The sequence below is a fragment of the Oncorhynchus nerka genome, linkage group LG27 (genome assembly GCF_034236695.1).
Source record: "Oncorhynchus nerka isolate Pitt River linkage group LG27, Oner_Uvic_2.0, whole genome shotgun sequence".
Classification (NCBI taxonomy): domain Eukaryota; kingdom Metazoa; phylum Chordata; class Actinopteri; order Salmoniformes; family Salmonidae; genus Oncorhynchus; species Oncorhynchus nerka.
In genome coordinates this window covers 69708720-69726265 of record NC_088422.1, presented here as the reverse complement: position 1 = coordinate 69726265, position 17546 = coordinate 69708720, and the positions used below count along the sequence as shown (strand labels likewise).

General features: G+C 45.9%; 2 protein-coding genes across 2 annotated transcripts in view; both read left to right on the top strand.

Moving 5' to 3' along the window:
* LOC115111117 (uncharacterized) overlaps positions 1 to 740 on the top strand; it is a 177014-nt gene extending 176274 nt beyond the window's left edge. Inside the window, exon 16 of the transcript XR_010461573.1 lies at positions 718 to 740. The gene's annotated coding sequence lies outside the window, so the exon portion shown is untranslated. The remainder of the gene's footprint in view (positions 1 to 717) is intronic.
* Positions 741 to 11084: 10344 nt separating this feature from the next.
* Positions 11085 to 17546, top strand: part of LOC115112234 (uncharacterized) — a 31865-nt gene continuing 25403 nt past the window's right edge. The window contains exons 1-4 of the mRNA XM_029639156.2: positions 11085 to 13141; positions 14440 to 14566; positions 14714 to 14871; positions 15990 to 16215. Coding sequence (XP_029495016.1) covers positions 12992 to 13141; positions 14440 to 14566; positions 14714 to 14871; positions 15990 to 16215 — 661 coding nt within the window. The 5' untranslated portion in view covers positions 11085 to 12991. The remainder of the gene's footprint in view (positions 13142 to 14439; positions 14567 to 14713; positions 14872 to 15989; positions 16216 to 17546) is intronic.

Here is a 17546-nt window from a genome sequence, read left to right as displayed (position 1 = left end):
CCTCATCCCAGTCAGCCTCTCTCTGTCTCTCATGCGTATGATTACTCACGACAAAATAACACTATCACTATAGCAGTGTGTTTTCATTACTCAGTTACCAATGTGGAGTCTGATCATATTTTAACAGATTTGGGCAACAAAAACAGAGAGAGAAAGCTGCTTTATCAATAATTATGTGTAATCCACAACAATTTCACAGAAGCTCAATAACAGCAGCAGAACTGTTATAAATTCTGTATAAATTCTCCAATTTGCAGTGGAATGGAGGGATGTAGCTAGCAGAAAAACTCATTTCCCTAAAACAGGAAAAATTGTCTTGCTTATCTAGGACATGTTTTTTGTCCAAATGGGAAACTAACTGGACAGAACGTCTATATATATTGTGTTCTTTTCTAATGTACAATTGTGAGCGTTGCCACCATTAAATGGTTTGTTGGACTATTACCTCTTTATCTGGTATTATGTGTGTCTATAGGATGGAACTAAAACCATCACGCTCTCTGTCATTGTTTTCCTGTATCCCAGTAAGACGGAACATAGAGAACAACAGTAAATAAACGTTTGATTTGAACTTTTTTGCTCCCTGCTGAATGCAAATGATGCCTGTGATTTGAACAGGAAAGGGCTTTCCACATAGCTATTACTGTACAATCAGCTTGTTCTCTGTCCTGTCCTTGATGTGTTCTTCAGTGTGTTACGTTCACTCCTGTCCCGCAGCTTGCCCAGAAGGAAGAGATGGTCGTGGCTCTCAGAGTGAAGCTGCAGGACCATGAAGAAGACGCCCGTGTTCTCCGCCAACAACTGCTCTCCTCCCAAGATGCACTGTAGCAAGTTACTGCCGAGCTGAGGTCATGTAAAAGAGAGAGGGAAAGCAGGTAAGAAAATAGGTTTCATTTGACCCATTAAGAGCCGTGTGTTGACATGTTTATGACAATGGAATGACACGTGTCACTTGTTACAGGATAGCCAGTGTGTGGAGACAAGAGGAGAGACTGCCTGAGATCAGAGCTGATCTGGTCCAACTACAGCAGCAGTATACCACCTGCTATGCCCAGGTACTTGAACTTTGATAGAAAGTCACCAGTACATAATATTCTAAAATAGTCTATAGGTTTATCCATATACTGTACCTCTGCTAGTCTCTTTTATTAGCTTCTCTTCTGTTAGACCCATACTATTCCTCTGTCTGTGTGTAGCTGGTCCAGGAGGAGGCTGGGGTGGGCAGGCTGAGGGAGAAGCTGCGTGAGGTGGAGGAACAGAGGGAAAGACTGGCTTCTCAGGTGACAGAGAACCAGGACCTGAGCCATGACCTGGACCTGAGCCATGACCTGGACCTGAGCCATGACCTGGACCTGAGCCATGACCTGGACCTGAGCCATGACCTGGACCTGAGCCATGACCTGGACCTGCTCACTGAGAAACACAAGGCTGCACAGCACAAGGTACTGGCCTTAACATCACTCAACATCTCTACTCCATCTCTCCTCCATCTGTCTCCTCTCCCTCATCTAACCAACCCTCGTTTTGATGCCCCTTAGCTGGTCAGCTCACAAACAGGCAATCAGAAATGCCATGGCCTTGTATCAGGATGTTCCATAATGGATTTCGAATACAAAATGTCTTTATCCAGGAACACCTGAAATCAGCTCAGGATGAGGTGAGGCCTGAGATCTAGCGCATCTCTTTTTAATTAGTCAACAAGGATGTGGTTGTACAGACCTGCCTAGTCTCTACAGCCTTCGAAGACGAGTCCTAGTGCTGCCGGTATATGGAGAGGCTAGTTCAACTCAAATCCAGCAGAATTCCCAGGGGCACAGACCCCCCCCCCCGGTATATCGCTGAGAAGAAAGCTCAAGGACATGGTGACCTTGTTAGTGTCCAGCCAGCCCTGTACCTTGGGACTTAGAAAAGACACCTGACTGTGTCCCATGTACCCTCTGTGTTATTTCAGAGTTTTCTTCTTGAAGGAGAACTTGTGGAGGATCTGTCAATGGCCGTACGCTGTGTTGTGCTGGTTTATTTATTCCTCTCTCTCTGACTGGTCAGATATTTGTTTGCCAGAGTGTCCTTGTGTTATAAATGGGACAGGCCTGTCACTTCAATGCTGAGAGGATGTTTTGACTTCCTTGAAAGATTTTTATTTATTTAATTTTGGGTTGGAGGAGAGCGGTGAATAATGCATTGGGAACCTGCTACATCTACTGTTTTTATCATTAGCATGCAGCCCAAGTTATCTGCAGAATACTTATGAGTGCCAGTGAAATGTTTGTGATGTTATTTATTTATGTTGCCCTCTCAATTATTCATTTGTTTATTTATTCATGGCAGAACTAACTGCAATTGGAAAATTCATTTTTGCTGAAGGGCACATGCCCCCCCCCACCCCCTACATAAAGGGAAGGGGGGACATCAGGCTTATTAGTAATTGCTTTACTTGGCGTTTCCTGAGACTCACAGGGAGATGTCATTTAATCTGAGCAGACGGGTGAAGAGAGGGACTGGGGTAGAGAGAGAAAGAGAGAGAGATGGGATGGGTCGGGTTGAGAGGTGGGGTGGGGATGGGAGAGGAGGGGTGGAGAGGGGGTTGAGTTTATCATCCTTTTAGCCTACTACCTCCGGAACTTGCTGCTGGATGGGGCTGGAGGGGGCGATGGTTAGGGGGGAAACAGGGTAATATCCACATATATTACAGGGAATCAGATTCCACTTCTCCAGACAACAAGCTCTACAGGTCTGACTACAAGCAGAATAGAGGAGAACACAGTGGTTTTGTGGTTGTCTCTGGTTGTCTCCATGCTCCCCTGCCTTCTCTTCTTGTCTGCTCACAGGTTTCTTTAATTATATGGACTGGGATTTTGTTCAATTTCACACTTGCGCCCACACATGCAGCAATTGTTTCCTGATAAGGGATAATGTTTCACTGAACATTAAATAATATGTATGTTGTGTGTGTCTATCTGTGTGTGTGTGTGTGTGTGTGTGTGTGTGTGTGTGTGTGTGTGTGTGTGTGTGTAGCTGTCAGTGCAGGCTCAGCAGGAGCAGGCCCTTGGAGAGGAGATGCAGAAACTGAAGAAGGAGGTGAGCTGTCTCCAGGGCAGCCTGAGTCAGAGAGAGGAGGACATGGAGGCACAACTACAGACAACTGGCCAGCTACAGCAGGAGAGGGTCAGCCTGCTCACACAGGTCAGCTATACACACACACACACACATCCTTAGTGAGACTAAGACTCCTTTTTTTATGCAACATTGTGTACAGTAGCTACTGAAATTGTGATCTTTATAATGATGGGCTTTATTATATAGCTGCATAAACTATACAATATATATATACACACACTATAATCTATATAAACTATACAATATGTATACACACACCATAATCTATATAAACTATACAATATGTATACACACACCATAATCTATATAAACTATACAATATGTATACACACACCATAATCTATATAAACTATACAATATGTATACAATATAAACTATACAATATATATATACACACACTATAATCTATATAAACTATACAATATGTATACACACACCATAATCTATATAAACTATACAATATGTATACACACACCATAATCTATATAAACTATACAATATGTATACACACGATAATCTATATAAACTATACAATATGTATACACACACCATAATCTATATAAACTATACAATATGTATACACACACCATAATCTATATAAACTATACAATATGTATACACACACTATAATCTATATAAACTATACAATATGTATACACACACCATAATCTATATAAACTATACAATATGTATACACCATAATCTATATAAACTATACAATATGTATACACACACTATAATCTATATAAACTATACAATATGTATACACACACCATAATCTATATAAACTATACAATATGTATACACAACATAATCTATATAAACTATACAATATGTATACACACACTATAATCTATATAAACTATACAATATGTATACACACACCATAATCTATATAAACTATACAATATGTATACACACACTATAATCTATATAAACTATACAATATGTATACACACACCATAATCTATATAAACTATACCAATATGTATACACACGATAATCTATATAAACTATACAATATGTATACACACACCATAATCTCCACAAGTCTGGTTCATCCTTGGGAGCAATTTCCAAACGCCTGAAGGTACCACGTTCATCTGTACAAACAATAGTACGCAAGTATAAACACCATGGGACCATGCAGCCATCTTTCCGCTCAGGAAGGAGATGCGTTCTGTCTCCTAGAGATGAACGTACTTTGGTGCGAAAGTGCAAATCAATCCCAGAACAACAGCAAAGGACCTTGTGAAGATGCTGGTAGAAACAGGTTCAAAAATATCTATATCCACAGTAAAATGAGTCGTATATCGACATAACCTGAAAGGCCGCTCAGCAAGGAAGAAGCCACTGCTCCAAAACCGCCATAAAAAAGTCAGACTACGGTTTGCAACTGCACATGGGGACAAAGATCATACTTTTTGGAGAAATGTCCTCTGGTCTGATGAAACAAAAATAGAACTGTTTGGCCATAATGAACATCGTTATGTTTGGAGGAAAAAGGGGGCGGCTTGCAAGCCGAAGAACACCATCCCAACATGTTGTAGGGGTGCTTTGCTGCAGGAGGGACCTCCACAAAATAGATGGCGTCATGAGGAAGGAAAATTATGTGGATATATTGAAGCAACATCTCAAGACATCAGTCAGGAAGTTAAAGCCTAGTCGCAAATGGGTCTTCCAAATGAACAATGACCCCAAGCATACTTCCAAAGTTGTGGCAAAATGGCTTAAGGACAACAAAGTCAAGGTATTGGAGTGGCCATCACAAAGCAATGACCTCAAACCTTCTGACTTCAACTGTACATACAGTATGTCTAACCCTCTCATCCCTCCTATTACAGCATGTCTAACCCTCTCATCCCTCCTATTACAGCATGTCTAACCCTCTCATCCCTCCTATTACAGCATGTCTAACCCTCTCATCCCTCCTATTACAGCATGTCTAACCCTCTCATCCCTCCTATTACAGCATGTCTAACCCTCTCATCCCTCCTATTACAGCATGTCTAACCCTCTCATCCCTCCTATTACAGTATGTCTAACCCTCTCATCCCTCCTATTACAGTATGTCTAACCCTCTCATCCCTCCTATTATAGTATGTCTAACCCTCATCCCTCCTATTACAGTATGTCTAACCCTCATCCCTCCTATTACAGTATGTCTAACCCTCTCATCCCTCCTATTACAATATGTCTAACCCTCATCCCTCCTATTACAGCATGTCTAACCCTCTCATCCCTCCTATTACATCATGTCTAACCCTCTCATCCCCATATAGGGTTGTAAAATCATGGTAACTTTACCAAAACTTCCAGGTTTGAAAGAAATGCCGTTTGTAGAGTTGCAAGCTTGATGTAATCATAGCATGCTAGGAATATGGGACCAAATACTCAACTTTTGACTACTTTAATGCACATATTATTTGTCCCAGTACTTTTGGTCCCCTAAAATGGGGGGCTATATACAAAAAGTACTATGATTTCTAAAACAGTTCACCCGATATGGATGGAAATCCATAAGTGCTGGAGTACAATGCCAAAACAACTAAAAATGTCACTGTCCCAATACTTATGGAGGTCACTGTATACACAGACTATGAGAAATGACCCATGGTGTGGCTGTGTGCAGTAATGTGTGCTGTTGAAGAGAAGCAGCAGAGACAAAGGAGTGGGCAGTCAGCGATCCCTCTCTCTTTCTCTCCATGCCAACAACAAACACACAGCCGTGGAATTCCAATTAGTATCATTTAATTAGAAGTGGGCAGCCTCTTGGCACAGTTCTTTCATTTATTTGAATCTTGTTTATGCACCTTGATTGTTTCACAATATAGATTTATTTTAATTAGCTAAGATTGATTCAATTGCATTGATTCTGTATCCTTATTCAAATGAAATCCCCATCCCTCCTCCTCCTCCCCGCTGTGTTATCGTTCATAATTAATGGTACAGTGTGGGACTAGGGCAGGGGGTTGTAATAGTGACAGCTTTGACCATTTTGTAATCAAGGCAAGGTTTATCCTTATTCATTGCCTGTGCTGTCACGTTGTGACGTGAAAGGCGTTTTTTGAGTTTGTGGACCTGTGTGATCGATTAAGTTTGGTGACAGAGCTCCTGTTGCATGTCTGCCTGCCATTCTGTTCTGCCACAGTCACAAGATAAGATGGTCAGACTGTTCTTTTGTCTTTAGCGGAGAGTTCAGCCTCTGTCCACTCTACAGACAGACAGCCCCTGAAAGCACTGACCTTGGGCGTGGGGCCCAGTGTAACAGTGTGTGTGTGTGTGCGTGTGTGTCGAAGCGGCCATGGTTAACACCAACACCTCCTTCCCAACCCAGAGCTCTTTTAATTTTGATTGATGACTCCGTTTATCTTCTGCATAACAACCCTCCACCCCCACCTCCCCCACTGTCCATTTTCCCAGCTCCCGCTACCTTCCACACACACCCAGTAAGAAAATTATATTAGAAACCAAATGAGATTTGAAATGTTATGTCTGACAAGCGACTTGATGAAAGGGTTTTATTGCAGGGCCTGATCCATGGAAATGTTATGCTAATAATACTGCTAGCCAAGCGATCTAGTTGGAAATTAATCAGTGGTTGAGCTGCGAGAGAGAGAGAGGGAGGGAGAGAGAGAGAGGCTGCTCTATAAACACCCCCCCCCCCTTCCCTCACCTCCTCTCTCCCTCTCTATAGCTATGAATCTCATCAAAAATAGCCATGGGGTGTTGTCTGTGTGATGAGGTTGGGAGAAAAATAGGGAGTTAGAAAATTACACTGCAGCTTAGCACTGATTGATGCAGTAATGTATGCAGCAGGCCAGGCAGGCAGGCAGTATTATGGATTAGTCTCTCTCTCGCTCTCTCTCTCTCTCTCCTATATCTGTCCCACTATTATTATATTTATCCTCTTCATCTGTCCTCTTTTGTCTGCATGTATCTTTTACCTCCACATGTGTGTGTCTACACGGTTTGTGATGTCACAGACTGCCTCAGTCCATCCTCTCACTTCCTCCCTCCCTCCATTCCTGGGAGACATCAATGGAGTCTAATGGAGTCATCAGATTTAACTCATTTAAAAGAACACAATTAGCACTGGGGTCTTAATGATGTTTAATGCAAACTAATGTTTCTCTCTTCCTCTCTCTCTCTCTCTTACTCCTGACTTAGAAGTCAGTAAGAACGAAGGAGTAGATGAATCACAGAAGTGTTTTGTGGGTGTGGGTGCGTGTCTCCCAGCAATGTTACAAGTCTGTGGGATTTATTATTTTTACCCTGAGAGCCATCTGTTACACTGCTCCTTATTTTTGTAATGCATCATCAGCCAGGGGAAAACTAATATTATCTCATCTGGGATATTGTACTCTGGAGTGTAGTAATGTAATGTAGAGCTGGTGTCATTAAAGTGCCTCGGTGGAGCTGCAGGGAGAGGAAGGAAGGCTGAAGGAGTGTACTGGATCATATCTGTCTGTTCTGCCTGTGTGTGTCCTACACCCCTCATGTGTATATACACACACACACACACATATATACACACACACACATATATACACACACACACACACACACACACACACACACACACACACACACACACACATACAGTGGGGCAAAAAAGTATTTAGTCAGCCACCAATTGTGCAAGTTCTCCCACTTAAAAAGATGAGAGAGGCCTGTAATTTTCATCATAGGTACACGTCAACTATGACAGACAAAATGAGGGGGAGAAAATCCATAAAATCACATTGTAGGATTTTTAATGAATTTATTTGCAAATTATGGTGGAAAATAAGTATTTGGTCACCTACAAACAAGCAAGATTTCTGGCTCTCACAGACCTGTAACTTCTTTAAGAGGCTCCTCTGTCCTCCACTCATTACCTATATTAATGGCACCTGTTTGAACTTGTTATCAGTATAAAAGACACCTGTCCACAACCTCAAACAGTCACACTCCAAACTCCACTATGGCCAAGACCAAAGAACTGTCAAAGGACACCAGAAACAAAATTGTAGACCTGCATCAGGCTGGGAAGACTGAATCTGCAATAGGTAAGCAGCTTGGTTTGAAGAAATCAACTGTGGGAGCAATTATTAGGAAATGGAAGACATACAAGACCACTGATAATCTCCCTCGATCTGGGGCTCCACGCAAGATCTCACCCCGTGGGGTCAAAATGATCACAAGAACGGTGAGCAAAAATCCCAGAACCACACGGGGGGACCTAGTGAATGACCTGCAGAGAGCTGGGACCAAAGTAACAAAGCCTACCATCAGTAACACACTACGCCGCCAGGGACTCAAATCCGGTGTCCCCCTGCTTAAGCCAGTATATGTCCAGGCCCGTCTGAAGTTTGCTAGAGAGCATTTGAATGATCCAGAAGAAGATTGGGAGAATGTCATATGGTCAGATGAAACCAAAATATAACTTTTTGGTAAAAACTCAACTCGTCGTGTTTGGAGGACAAAGAATGCTGAGTTGCATCCAAAGAACACCATACTGTGAAGCATGGGGGTAGAAACATCATTGTTTAACTAGGCAAGTCAGTTAAGAACAATTTCTTATTTTCAATGACGGCCTAGGAACAGTGGGTTAACTGCCTGTTCAGGGGCAGAACGACAGATTTGTACCTTGTCAGCTCGGGGATTTGAACTTGCAACCTTTCGGTTACTAGTCCAACACTCTAACCACTAGGCTACCCTGCCGCCCCAGGGGTGGCCAAATACTTATTTTTCATCATAATTTGCAAATAAATTCATTAAAAATCCAACAATGTGATTTTCTGGATTTTTTCCCCTCATTTTGTCTGTCATAGTTGAAGTGTTCCTATGATGATAATTACAGGCCTCTCTCATCTTTTTAAGTGGGAGAACTTGCACAATTGGTGGCTGACTAAATACTTTTTTACCCCACTGTACATACATACAAACAAACATACATACATATACACACACACACATACAAACACATACACACGCATACACACACGCACACACACAAACATACACATACACAAACACACACATTCTCCCTACACACTCCCTCACTGACACTCCCTTCTGTCTCCAGCGGGACAACCAGCAGGGGGCAGTGTGTGTTCTGCGCGGGGAGCTGCAGCGGTTGCAGGCGGAGGTCCGGTCTCAACAGGAGAGCAGTGAGGAGGTGTCGGGCCTGAGGGCTGAGCTACAGGAGACCCAGGGCAGGCTGCAGCAGTGTAGAGCAACCATGAAGCACCTCCGCTCTGACCTGGAGCACGCCCAGAGACAGACCTGGAGCACGCCCAGAGACAGACCAGGTAGGCAGAGGAGGAGGTGGGTGAGAGGAGTACAGTACACAGAAAGACAGGAACATGGATTTCTCTTCACTTTAATAAGCAGTGAAGTACCCTCAGTACTGTTCCTGTTGCACGTGTATGTAAGCCATTACATACACGTTGTCTAGGCTGAGGGTCGTGCTGCAGGAGGCTGAGAGCAGAGCAGTGGACACAGAGACAAGGCTGCAGCCCCTGACCAGGTCCCTGGAGCTGTACAGGGTCAAGTACCAGGCCTGCCTCACCAAGATCTCCCAGCAGGACAGCACTCTACAGGCCCAGGATGAGGACCTGAAGGAAGCCAGGGCTCAGGTCAGCTCCACGCCATCCTCACCCTGCAGGAAAACTAAGAGCTGATACTGGAGCTTTTTCTATTTGCTAGAGGTTCTGTCTACTAGAGGTTCTATCTGCTTGAGGTTCTATGTGCTAGAGGTTCTGTCTGCTAGAGGTTCTGTCTGCTAGAGCTTCTGTCTGCTAGAGCTTCTGTCTGCTAGAGGTTATATCTGCTAGAGGTTCTATCTGCTAGAGGTTCTATCTGCTAGAAGATGATTCTAAGATAATTGGCGTTAAAGTTACTTACAAACCTTCATTGGTGTCAGTCATTTTTCTCTAGTTTTTTGTTGTTGTTACACAACAACATTAATTGGGGTATTTAGAGTTGTATATACAGTGGGGCAAAAAAGTATTTAGTCAGCCACCAATTGTGCAAGTTCTCCCACTTAAAAAGATGAGAGAGGCCTTTAATTTTCATCATAGGTACACTTAAACGTTTTCTGTAAGTCTTCACAAGGTTTTCACACACTGTTGCTGGTATTTTGGCCCATTCCTCCATGCAGATCTCCTCTAGAGCAGTGATGTTTTGGGGCTGTTGCTGGGCAACACGGACTTTCAACTCCCTCCAAAGATTTTCTATGGGGTTGAGATCTGGAGACTGGCTAGGCCACTCCAGGACAGGTCTGTGAGAGCCAGAAATCTTGCTTGTTTGTAGGTGACCAAATACTTATTTTCCACCATAATTTGCAAATAAATTCATTAAAAATCCTACAATGTGATTTTCTGGATTTTTTCCCTCATTTTGTCTGTCATAGTTGAAGTGTACCTATGAGGAAAATTGCAGGCATCTCTCATCTTTTTAAGTGGGAGAACTTGCACAATTGGTGGCTGACTAAATACTTTTTTTGCCCCACTGTAGGTAGAGAACATTGAACAGAACAAGGCTGTCATTAACTCTATTTAGACTCAAATGCAGATAGAACCTTCTAGCTCTCCAATTGTTGTTTTTCATCTTTGCTGCTTATACCCTTGCTGCCAGGAGTTGTTCTTGCATACATCACTAGGCCTGATTTATGAGTGTTAATAGCATGCCTTTTTATGTATATGTGTGTTTGTGTGCCTGCCTGCGTGTCCCTGTATGTCTGTGTCCCAGGTGGTGGAGCGGGACGAGCATGTGCTGCGTCTGTGTGCCCAGGCGGTGATGTTGCAGGGGGGAGCTGAAGGCCCACAGTGCCCAGCTGGAGAGCGGGGATGGTGCCCTGAGCCAGCACCTCCGAGACACCCAGAGAGACCTGGAGTCCAGCCGCAAACACAGCCAGGAGTGTGAGATGGTCATCAGCACTATGAGAGACAGCACTGCCGCACTGAGACGACAGGTCGGTCAGTCAGTCAGTCAGACCAGTTAGGTCAGTCAGTCAGGCCGATCCTCATCTACAGGGATGTAGCTTCCCAATGACAGACTCGTCCAAAGACACAGACAAACCCGGTCACGCTGTGCTAAACACTCCCTTTCCACTACAAACATAGATTAATTTACTAGTCCACTCAGTGGTTTCCCTCTACACAGTCAGGCCCACTCGTCCTGCTCACTACCCCTGCTACCTAGAACAGTGCCAGTCATGCGGTGAAGTCAAAGCCAGTCAAGTAGTACTAGCACTGTAGTATACCCAACTGGCCTCTCAGGTGAGTGAAGCTACATGCAGGTCAGTTGTCGTGCCACACCTCTGTAGGTAAGGCTCCATCTCTGCTGCTGATCTGTAAACGGGTGGAGTCAGACAGGGTACAACACTCTGGGAGTCGGAGGCCTGGGGACCTCTGGAAGTGTTTTCACTGATTCCTATTGATCGGCTTCATGGCCCCCATACAGGAGGAAACACAATGAGAAAACACAGGCAGTGTGAGCTCCCTGGACAGCACAGAGCACAGCACACAGCACCACCGTTAATGGCTGGCAGGAGGAAGCAGAGAGGAGGGGAAGACTGGATTACATGGGCAGAGCAGTGGAGAGGAAGGATTGATGTTTGGACTTGCATGCATGTGTGTGTGAGACACGGGGTGGTTGACAGCTCCATGCACGGAAGAAGCAAAGTGGAAAATCATGCTGGGGATGCGATATGTGGCTGAAATAATAGCGGCCGTGCCCAGTGGAGCTCAGCGTTTATGTGGTGTGGGGGTGGCTTGAGATGCAGTTGGGCATTTACCTCCTTCTGTGAGCCCACAATGGAGGCGTCGTTCCCATCACCTTCAGCTCTTACCCCCACACCCCACCACCTGGGTCCCTAACAACACCCCTCCCACACAGCAGAGCTCCATTGGTAACACAGAGGCTCTCAATCACACACACAGTATTGATCTCTCCCATCCTCAGCTGTGTCCTTAGTGCACACAGCGCGACACACCACCCGCTCGGTTCAGACTTTTAAGTGATCACTTCCTGCCACGTTATTTTTTCACACCAGTGTTTCTTTACCTCTTTCCTAAGTTTACATTTGTTGTCTGGAAACTGGGGTATGTGTATGTCTGTGTGAGAGAGGGAGGTAGAGAGAGTGAGAGAGAGTCTGATTTCATTTAATGAGCCGATCGCTCTGAGTCTGCTGTGAGACATCAATACAACCAGCTGATTTCACCACCTCTCACTCCATCTTCATCTTGCCTGTAACGGGCCCTGGCTTTATGAACACTACAGACACGAGGTAGTGAAGGCTGTCTGGAAAACATAGACAACAAATAACAACAGTGGGTAATGAGAGGAACACCATATTCAGATAGATATATTAGCCTCATAAACTTAGAGGCCATTGGGGAGTGTTTTATAAGTGCAGCAGCACAAAGTAATCCTGACAAACCACCGACACCCAATCGGACATTTTGACTGTGTGTGTGCGTGTGTGTGTGTGTGTGTGCCCCTCAGACAGGCCAACTCATCTGTGAGAAGCAGAATGTGCTCCAGTCACGAGCCATCAGGCCCAGCACATCGTGCAGACGGGGGAGACTGTGGGGAAACGTTCTGTTTGCCTGTCTCTGTTTCATTAGTGTGAACTCACCCAGCACCTCAGCCCCAAACTTAGTCTCATAGTGACCCCCGGCCTGCCTCACCCACAGTCAGACAGGAGGACCCCATGCAGTCTGCCCTTCAACCATAGTCTCACAGAGCTCCAGCCAGTCCTTCTGTCTCTACCTCGCAACACTCAACTACACAACACAGGAAGGAAATGGGAGGAGAGACCTACTAAAGTCAACCGCATGACAGTGGTTCTGTACCGGTCTGTCAACAGATATATCTGTGCGCTATGTTTGTTCCTGTGTGCCTCTCTCAGGTGGAGGAACAGGAGGAGAGTGTGGTGAAGAGCCAAGCTGATTTCTCTGTCTACAGAGCCAGTCACATCCACTCTGACTCAGACTACGACTCCCAGCTCTGCGGCATCCAGGAACTACAACAGGTACAGTAGGGACAGAACACTTCACCTCTTCATGCTGGAGTCCTGCTAACACAACCTGTCACTGTGGCCAGTGAAATCACAGTGACCAGAGAAAGTCATTGTCTTTAAAACTTCACTCTTCAACTATAGTTAGAAGTTTGGTCCTACTGTATGTTCAGTAAGTTCACTGTAGTTCTGTGTATTCCAACCCTGGCTTTAAACTGACCCTAGACAGGAAGTCAGAGCAGCCATCGCCAGACAGACCCTGACCCACACCAACCAGGTCCATAACGGCCACGGTGACTAATTGTTTGTTATGTCAGCATGCGTGTGCCCGTTTGCCATTAATGGAGTGTAGTGGGGCGATCCGTCAGGCTGTCAAACAGGCCCAGTGTCAGCTGGAGTGCTGGCGTGTCAGAGGAGCGCCCGCGCTACGCTGACGTGATTTACTGCCCTACTCCCAACGCACGCAGCCACCGCTCCCTGCTCCACTCCGACTCAGCCCAGATTGATTACCCAGCCCGGCTGGCCCACGATGCCCGCCATCTTCTGGCAACCTTTTAGCTGCGTTTTATAGATGGTTAGAGCACCTCGTTTGACTATTTATACATCTGTAAGTGGCCATGAAATCTAGATTTGTCTTGACGGGTGTCAGCGTCAGGGGGTAGTGAAAGCAGAGCCTGGTGACAACTCGTTATTTTAATGGTCTGAGATGAAGGGGGGAGATGGCAGGATCTTCCCTCCTCAACATGGCTGAATTATACTTTTATTATTTTCACTTAATGTTTACGTACATATTTCACTCAAAGCTGTTGGCTTGTATTTTCTCCACCACGTTTGATAGGGTATGAGAGCAGTGGGGAGATGGCTGACACACATACACACACACTCTACCGGAGGAAGAGTGACAGTGACATGTTGACCTGTCAGCTGCCTGCGCTCACACACACACACACAACTTATCTTAGGTAAATATGTCATGGCAACCACACAGTGCAGTTGGCTGGTTAATTGAATAGTTAAAACATCAGTAGGTCTGTGCAGATTGGATGTGACACCTGTCAGATAGGTGCTCCCCTAACACAGGATGCTTCCTCCACACACTGATACTCATGCCATCATGGTGGAAATGCCAAATTAGGGGCAGGCGCTTCACTGAACGCGCTAGAGCAGGTGTGGCGATGTCCTGGGGGGTGGAGGAGGGGGGAGGCATTGCTATGCTGGGTCTCTCAGGTGAGGATGTGGAAAGCCTTGGGCTTCGGTCCTCCCCTTCCCCTCAGGCATAGTCATAGGTGTGTGACAGGTGTGTGTGTGTCTAGGCATTCTCCCAGACCGTGGAGCAGTGTTCCCAGGGTAGCCAGGACCTCAGTGTGTGCCAGTCAGAGGTTCCTCAGCTGAGAGAGGAGGTGTCCAGACTCACCCAGCTCAAGGACAACACTGTGGCAGGTGTGGTGGGCCTGACACAACTCAACCAATAACTTTGTGTTTATGATAGAATACATAAAGGGTTCATTTTTTACTGCATAGTGTGGGTGTATTTGTGTGTGCCTCCTTGTGTGTGTGTGTGTGTGCATCCATGTGTGTGTGCTGCAGAGGTGCTGCGACTGCAAGAGGCTGGGAGGCAGCTCCAGGCAGAGGCCATGATGGAGGGCCAGCGCAGGCTAGAGGAGGTGGGAGCTCAAGAGCAGAGGGCTGCCAGGCTGGAGCAGGACCTGCAGGCCGCCCACAGACAGTGTCCCAAGAGACAGCAGGTACACACTGCGGCACGATGCCAGGCCAGGCCCCATCACCTCCAACATGCCTGGAGGATAGGATAGAAAGACCTTACATACACCTACTCACTCAGAACTTCAGGAAGTGTAAAACATGCACACACACATAAATAGAACTCTCTGGATAAGAGGATACACACACAGGAGTATGCACTACCTTTCAAAAGTTTGGGGTCACTTAGAAATGTCCTTGTTTTTGAAAGAAAAGCTGCTTTTTTGTCCATTAAAATAACATCAAATTGATCAGAAAACCAGTGTAGTCGTGGTTGATTTTTTAAATGGAATATCTACATAGGCGTACTGAGGCCCATTATCAGCAACCATCACTCCTGTGTTCCAATGGCACGTTGTGTTCCCTAATCCAAGTTTTCATTTTAAAAGGCTAATTGATCATTAGAAAACCCTTTTGCAACACAGACAACAGGTTGAGTAGTGCGCCGTAATCTAATCTGATTAAAGAAGCAATAAAACTGGCCTTCTTTAGACTAGTTGAGTATCTGGAGCATCAGCATTTGTGGGTTCGATTACAGGCTCAAAATGGCCAGAAACAAAGGACTTTCTTCTGAAACTCGTCAGCCTATTGTTCTGAGAAATGAAGGTTATTCCATGCAAGAAATTGCCAAGAAACTGAAGATCTCGTACAATGCTGTGTACTACAGAACAGGGCAAACTGGCTCTAACCAGAATAGAAAGAGGAGTGGGAGGCCCCGGTGCACAACTGAGCAAGAGGACAAGTACATTAGAGTGTCTAGTTTGAGAAACAGATGCCTCACAAGTCCTCAACTGGCAGCTTCATTAAATAGTACCCGCAAAACACCAGTCTCAACGTCAACAGTGAAGAGGCGACCCCGGAATGCTGGCCTTCTACTGGCCAATAAAAAGAAAAGATTAAGATGGGCCAAAGAACACAGACACCTGACAGAGATATGGCTTTTTCTTTGCAACTCTGTCTAGAAGGCCAGCATTCCGGCGTCGCCTCTTCACTGTTGACGTTGAGACTGGTGTTTCTAAGTGGCCCCAAACTTTTTAACGGTAGTGTATGTTCACACACACGTACACTCACACTTTGACTGAGCCTTCCCTCTTTTCCCTCCCAGGCAGTGCAGATGCGGGATAACCTCCTGAGGCGTTCGAAGGCTGACCTGCTGGAGGCCCGGGAGACTCTGAGGAGTCGGGCTGTGGAGGTGGAGCGGCCTCTGGCTGACGTCCAGAGGGGCAGGAGGGAAGGACAGCAGAGACAGGCTGAGTGTGGCTCTCTCAGGACCCAGCTGATGACCCTCAGGGAGGAACTAAAGGAGGCCCAAGGATGCTGCAGGGACACGGGTAGGAGGATTACACAGTCCTGGGGGGTGGGCTGGAAGACTGGTGTCTATAAAGCTGGACTCGTGTGTAGTCAGGTACCTTTGTAGCTCTCTCTCTCTCCCTATTTCTCTGTCTTGCTCTGTCTCTCTGTCTTTCTCTCTGTCTGACTGTTTGTCTCTCTCTCTCTCCTTCCCCCTTCCTTGATGGAGAAGAGGTTCTAAAAAAACAGTTAAAAGCAGTGGATGCATGAGGAAGAAGGAATGAGAGTAATGCTGATGGAAGGAGGGAAGGGGGGAAAGAGGAGAGTGACATGGTTGTAGTGGCAGCAGCAGCAGTGCAGCCTCTAGGGCTGACTTTAATGATCAGTATGAGACAGTCACCTGTTTACATCCTGCCTGCCCCAGAAGCCTCAGCAGCTAGCCAGCAATGAAACAGACCATCAATTCACAGCCTGGGGCCTTTTGTCTGACACACACACTCACACATGCATACTAACATATGCATATGCACTCAGAGGGACCATCAAAATAAGAGACAACAGAACATGCATGAATGCAGAAGGAGGGCAAATCAGCACACAAGATAACAGATAAGATATGTAATATAATAGTGTTGTTGATAGTAAATGATCAAAATATGTGTGTGTGGGGGGGTGCAGCATCGGGCACAGGAACACCTGGCAGAGCGGGTGGCAGAGGTGGTGAGGGCAGAGCAGGCCCAGAGGAAGCTACAGGCAGAGCTACGCACCTTAAAGGAGAGACTCCGCACCACAGAACATGACCTGCAGGGCTACAGATACTCTACAGGGCTTTGGGTTCCCTAAAGCCCTCTGACTGTCTGCGCATGACTGATTTATTCATGCCATTCCCACCCGCTCCCGCAGCTTTTCATACCACACCTACTCGCTCCCTCTGGCTTTCTGTCTAACTCCCACCTGCTCCCACAGCTTTTCATACCACACCTACTCGCTCCCTCTGGCTTTCTGTCTAACTCCCACCTGCTCCCACAGCTTTTCATACCACACCTACTCGCTCCCTCTGGCTTTCTGTCTAACTCCCACCTGCTCCCACAGCTTTTCATACCACACCTACTCGCTCCCGCTGGCTTTCTGTCTAACTCCCACCTGCACCCGCAGCTTTTCATACCACACCTACTCGCTCCCTCTGGCTTTCTGTCTAACTCCCACCTGCACCCGCAGCACCTACCACCCTCTGGCTTTCTGTCAACTCCCACCTGCACCTACTCGCTCCCCTACTGGGCTTTCTGTCTAACTCCCACCTGCTCCCACAGCTTTTCATACCACACCTACTCGCTCCCGCTGGCTTTCTGTCTAACTCCCACCCGCTCCCACA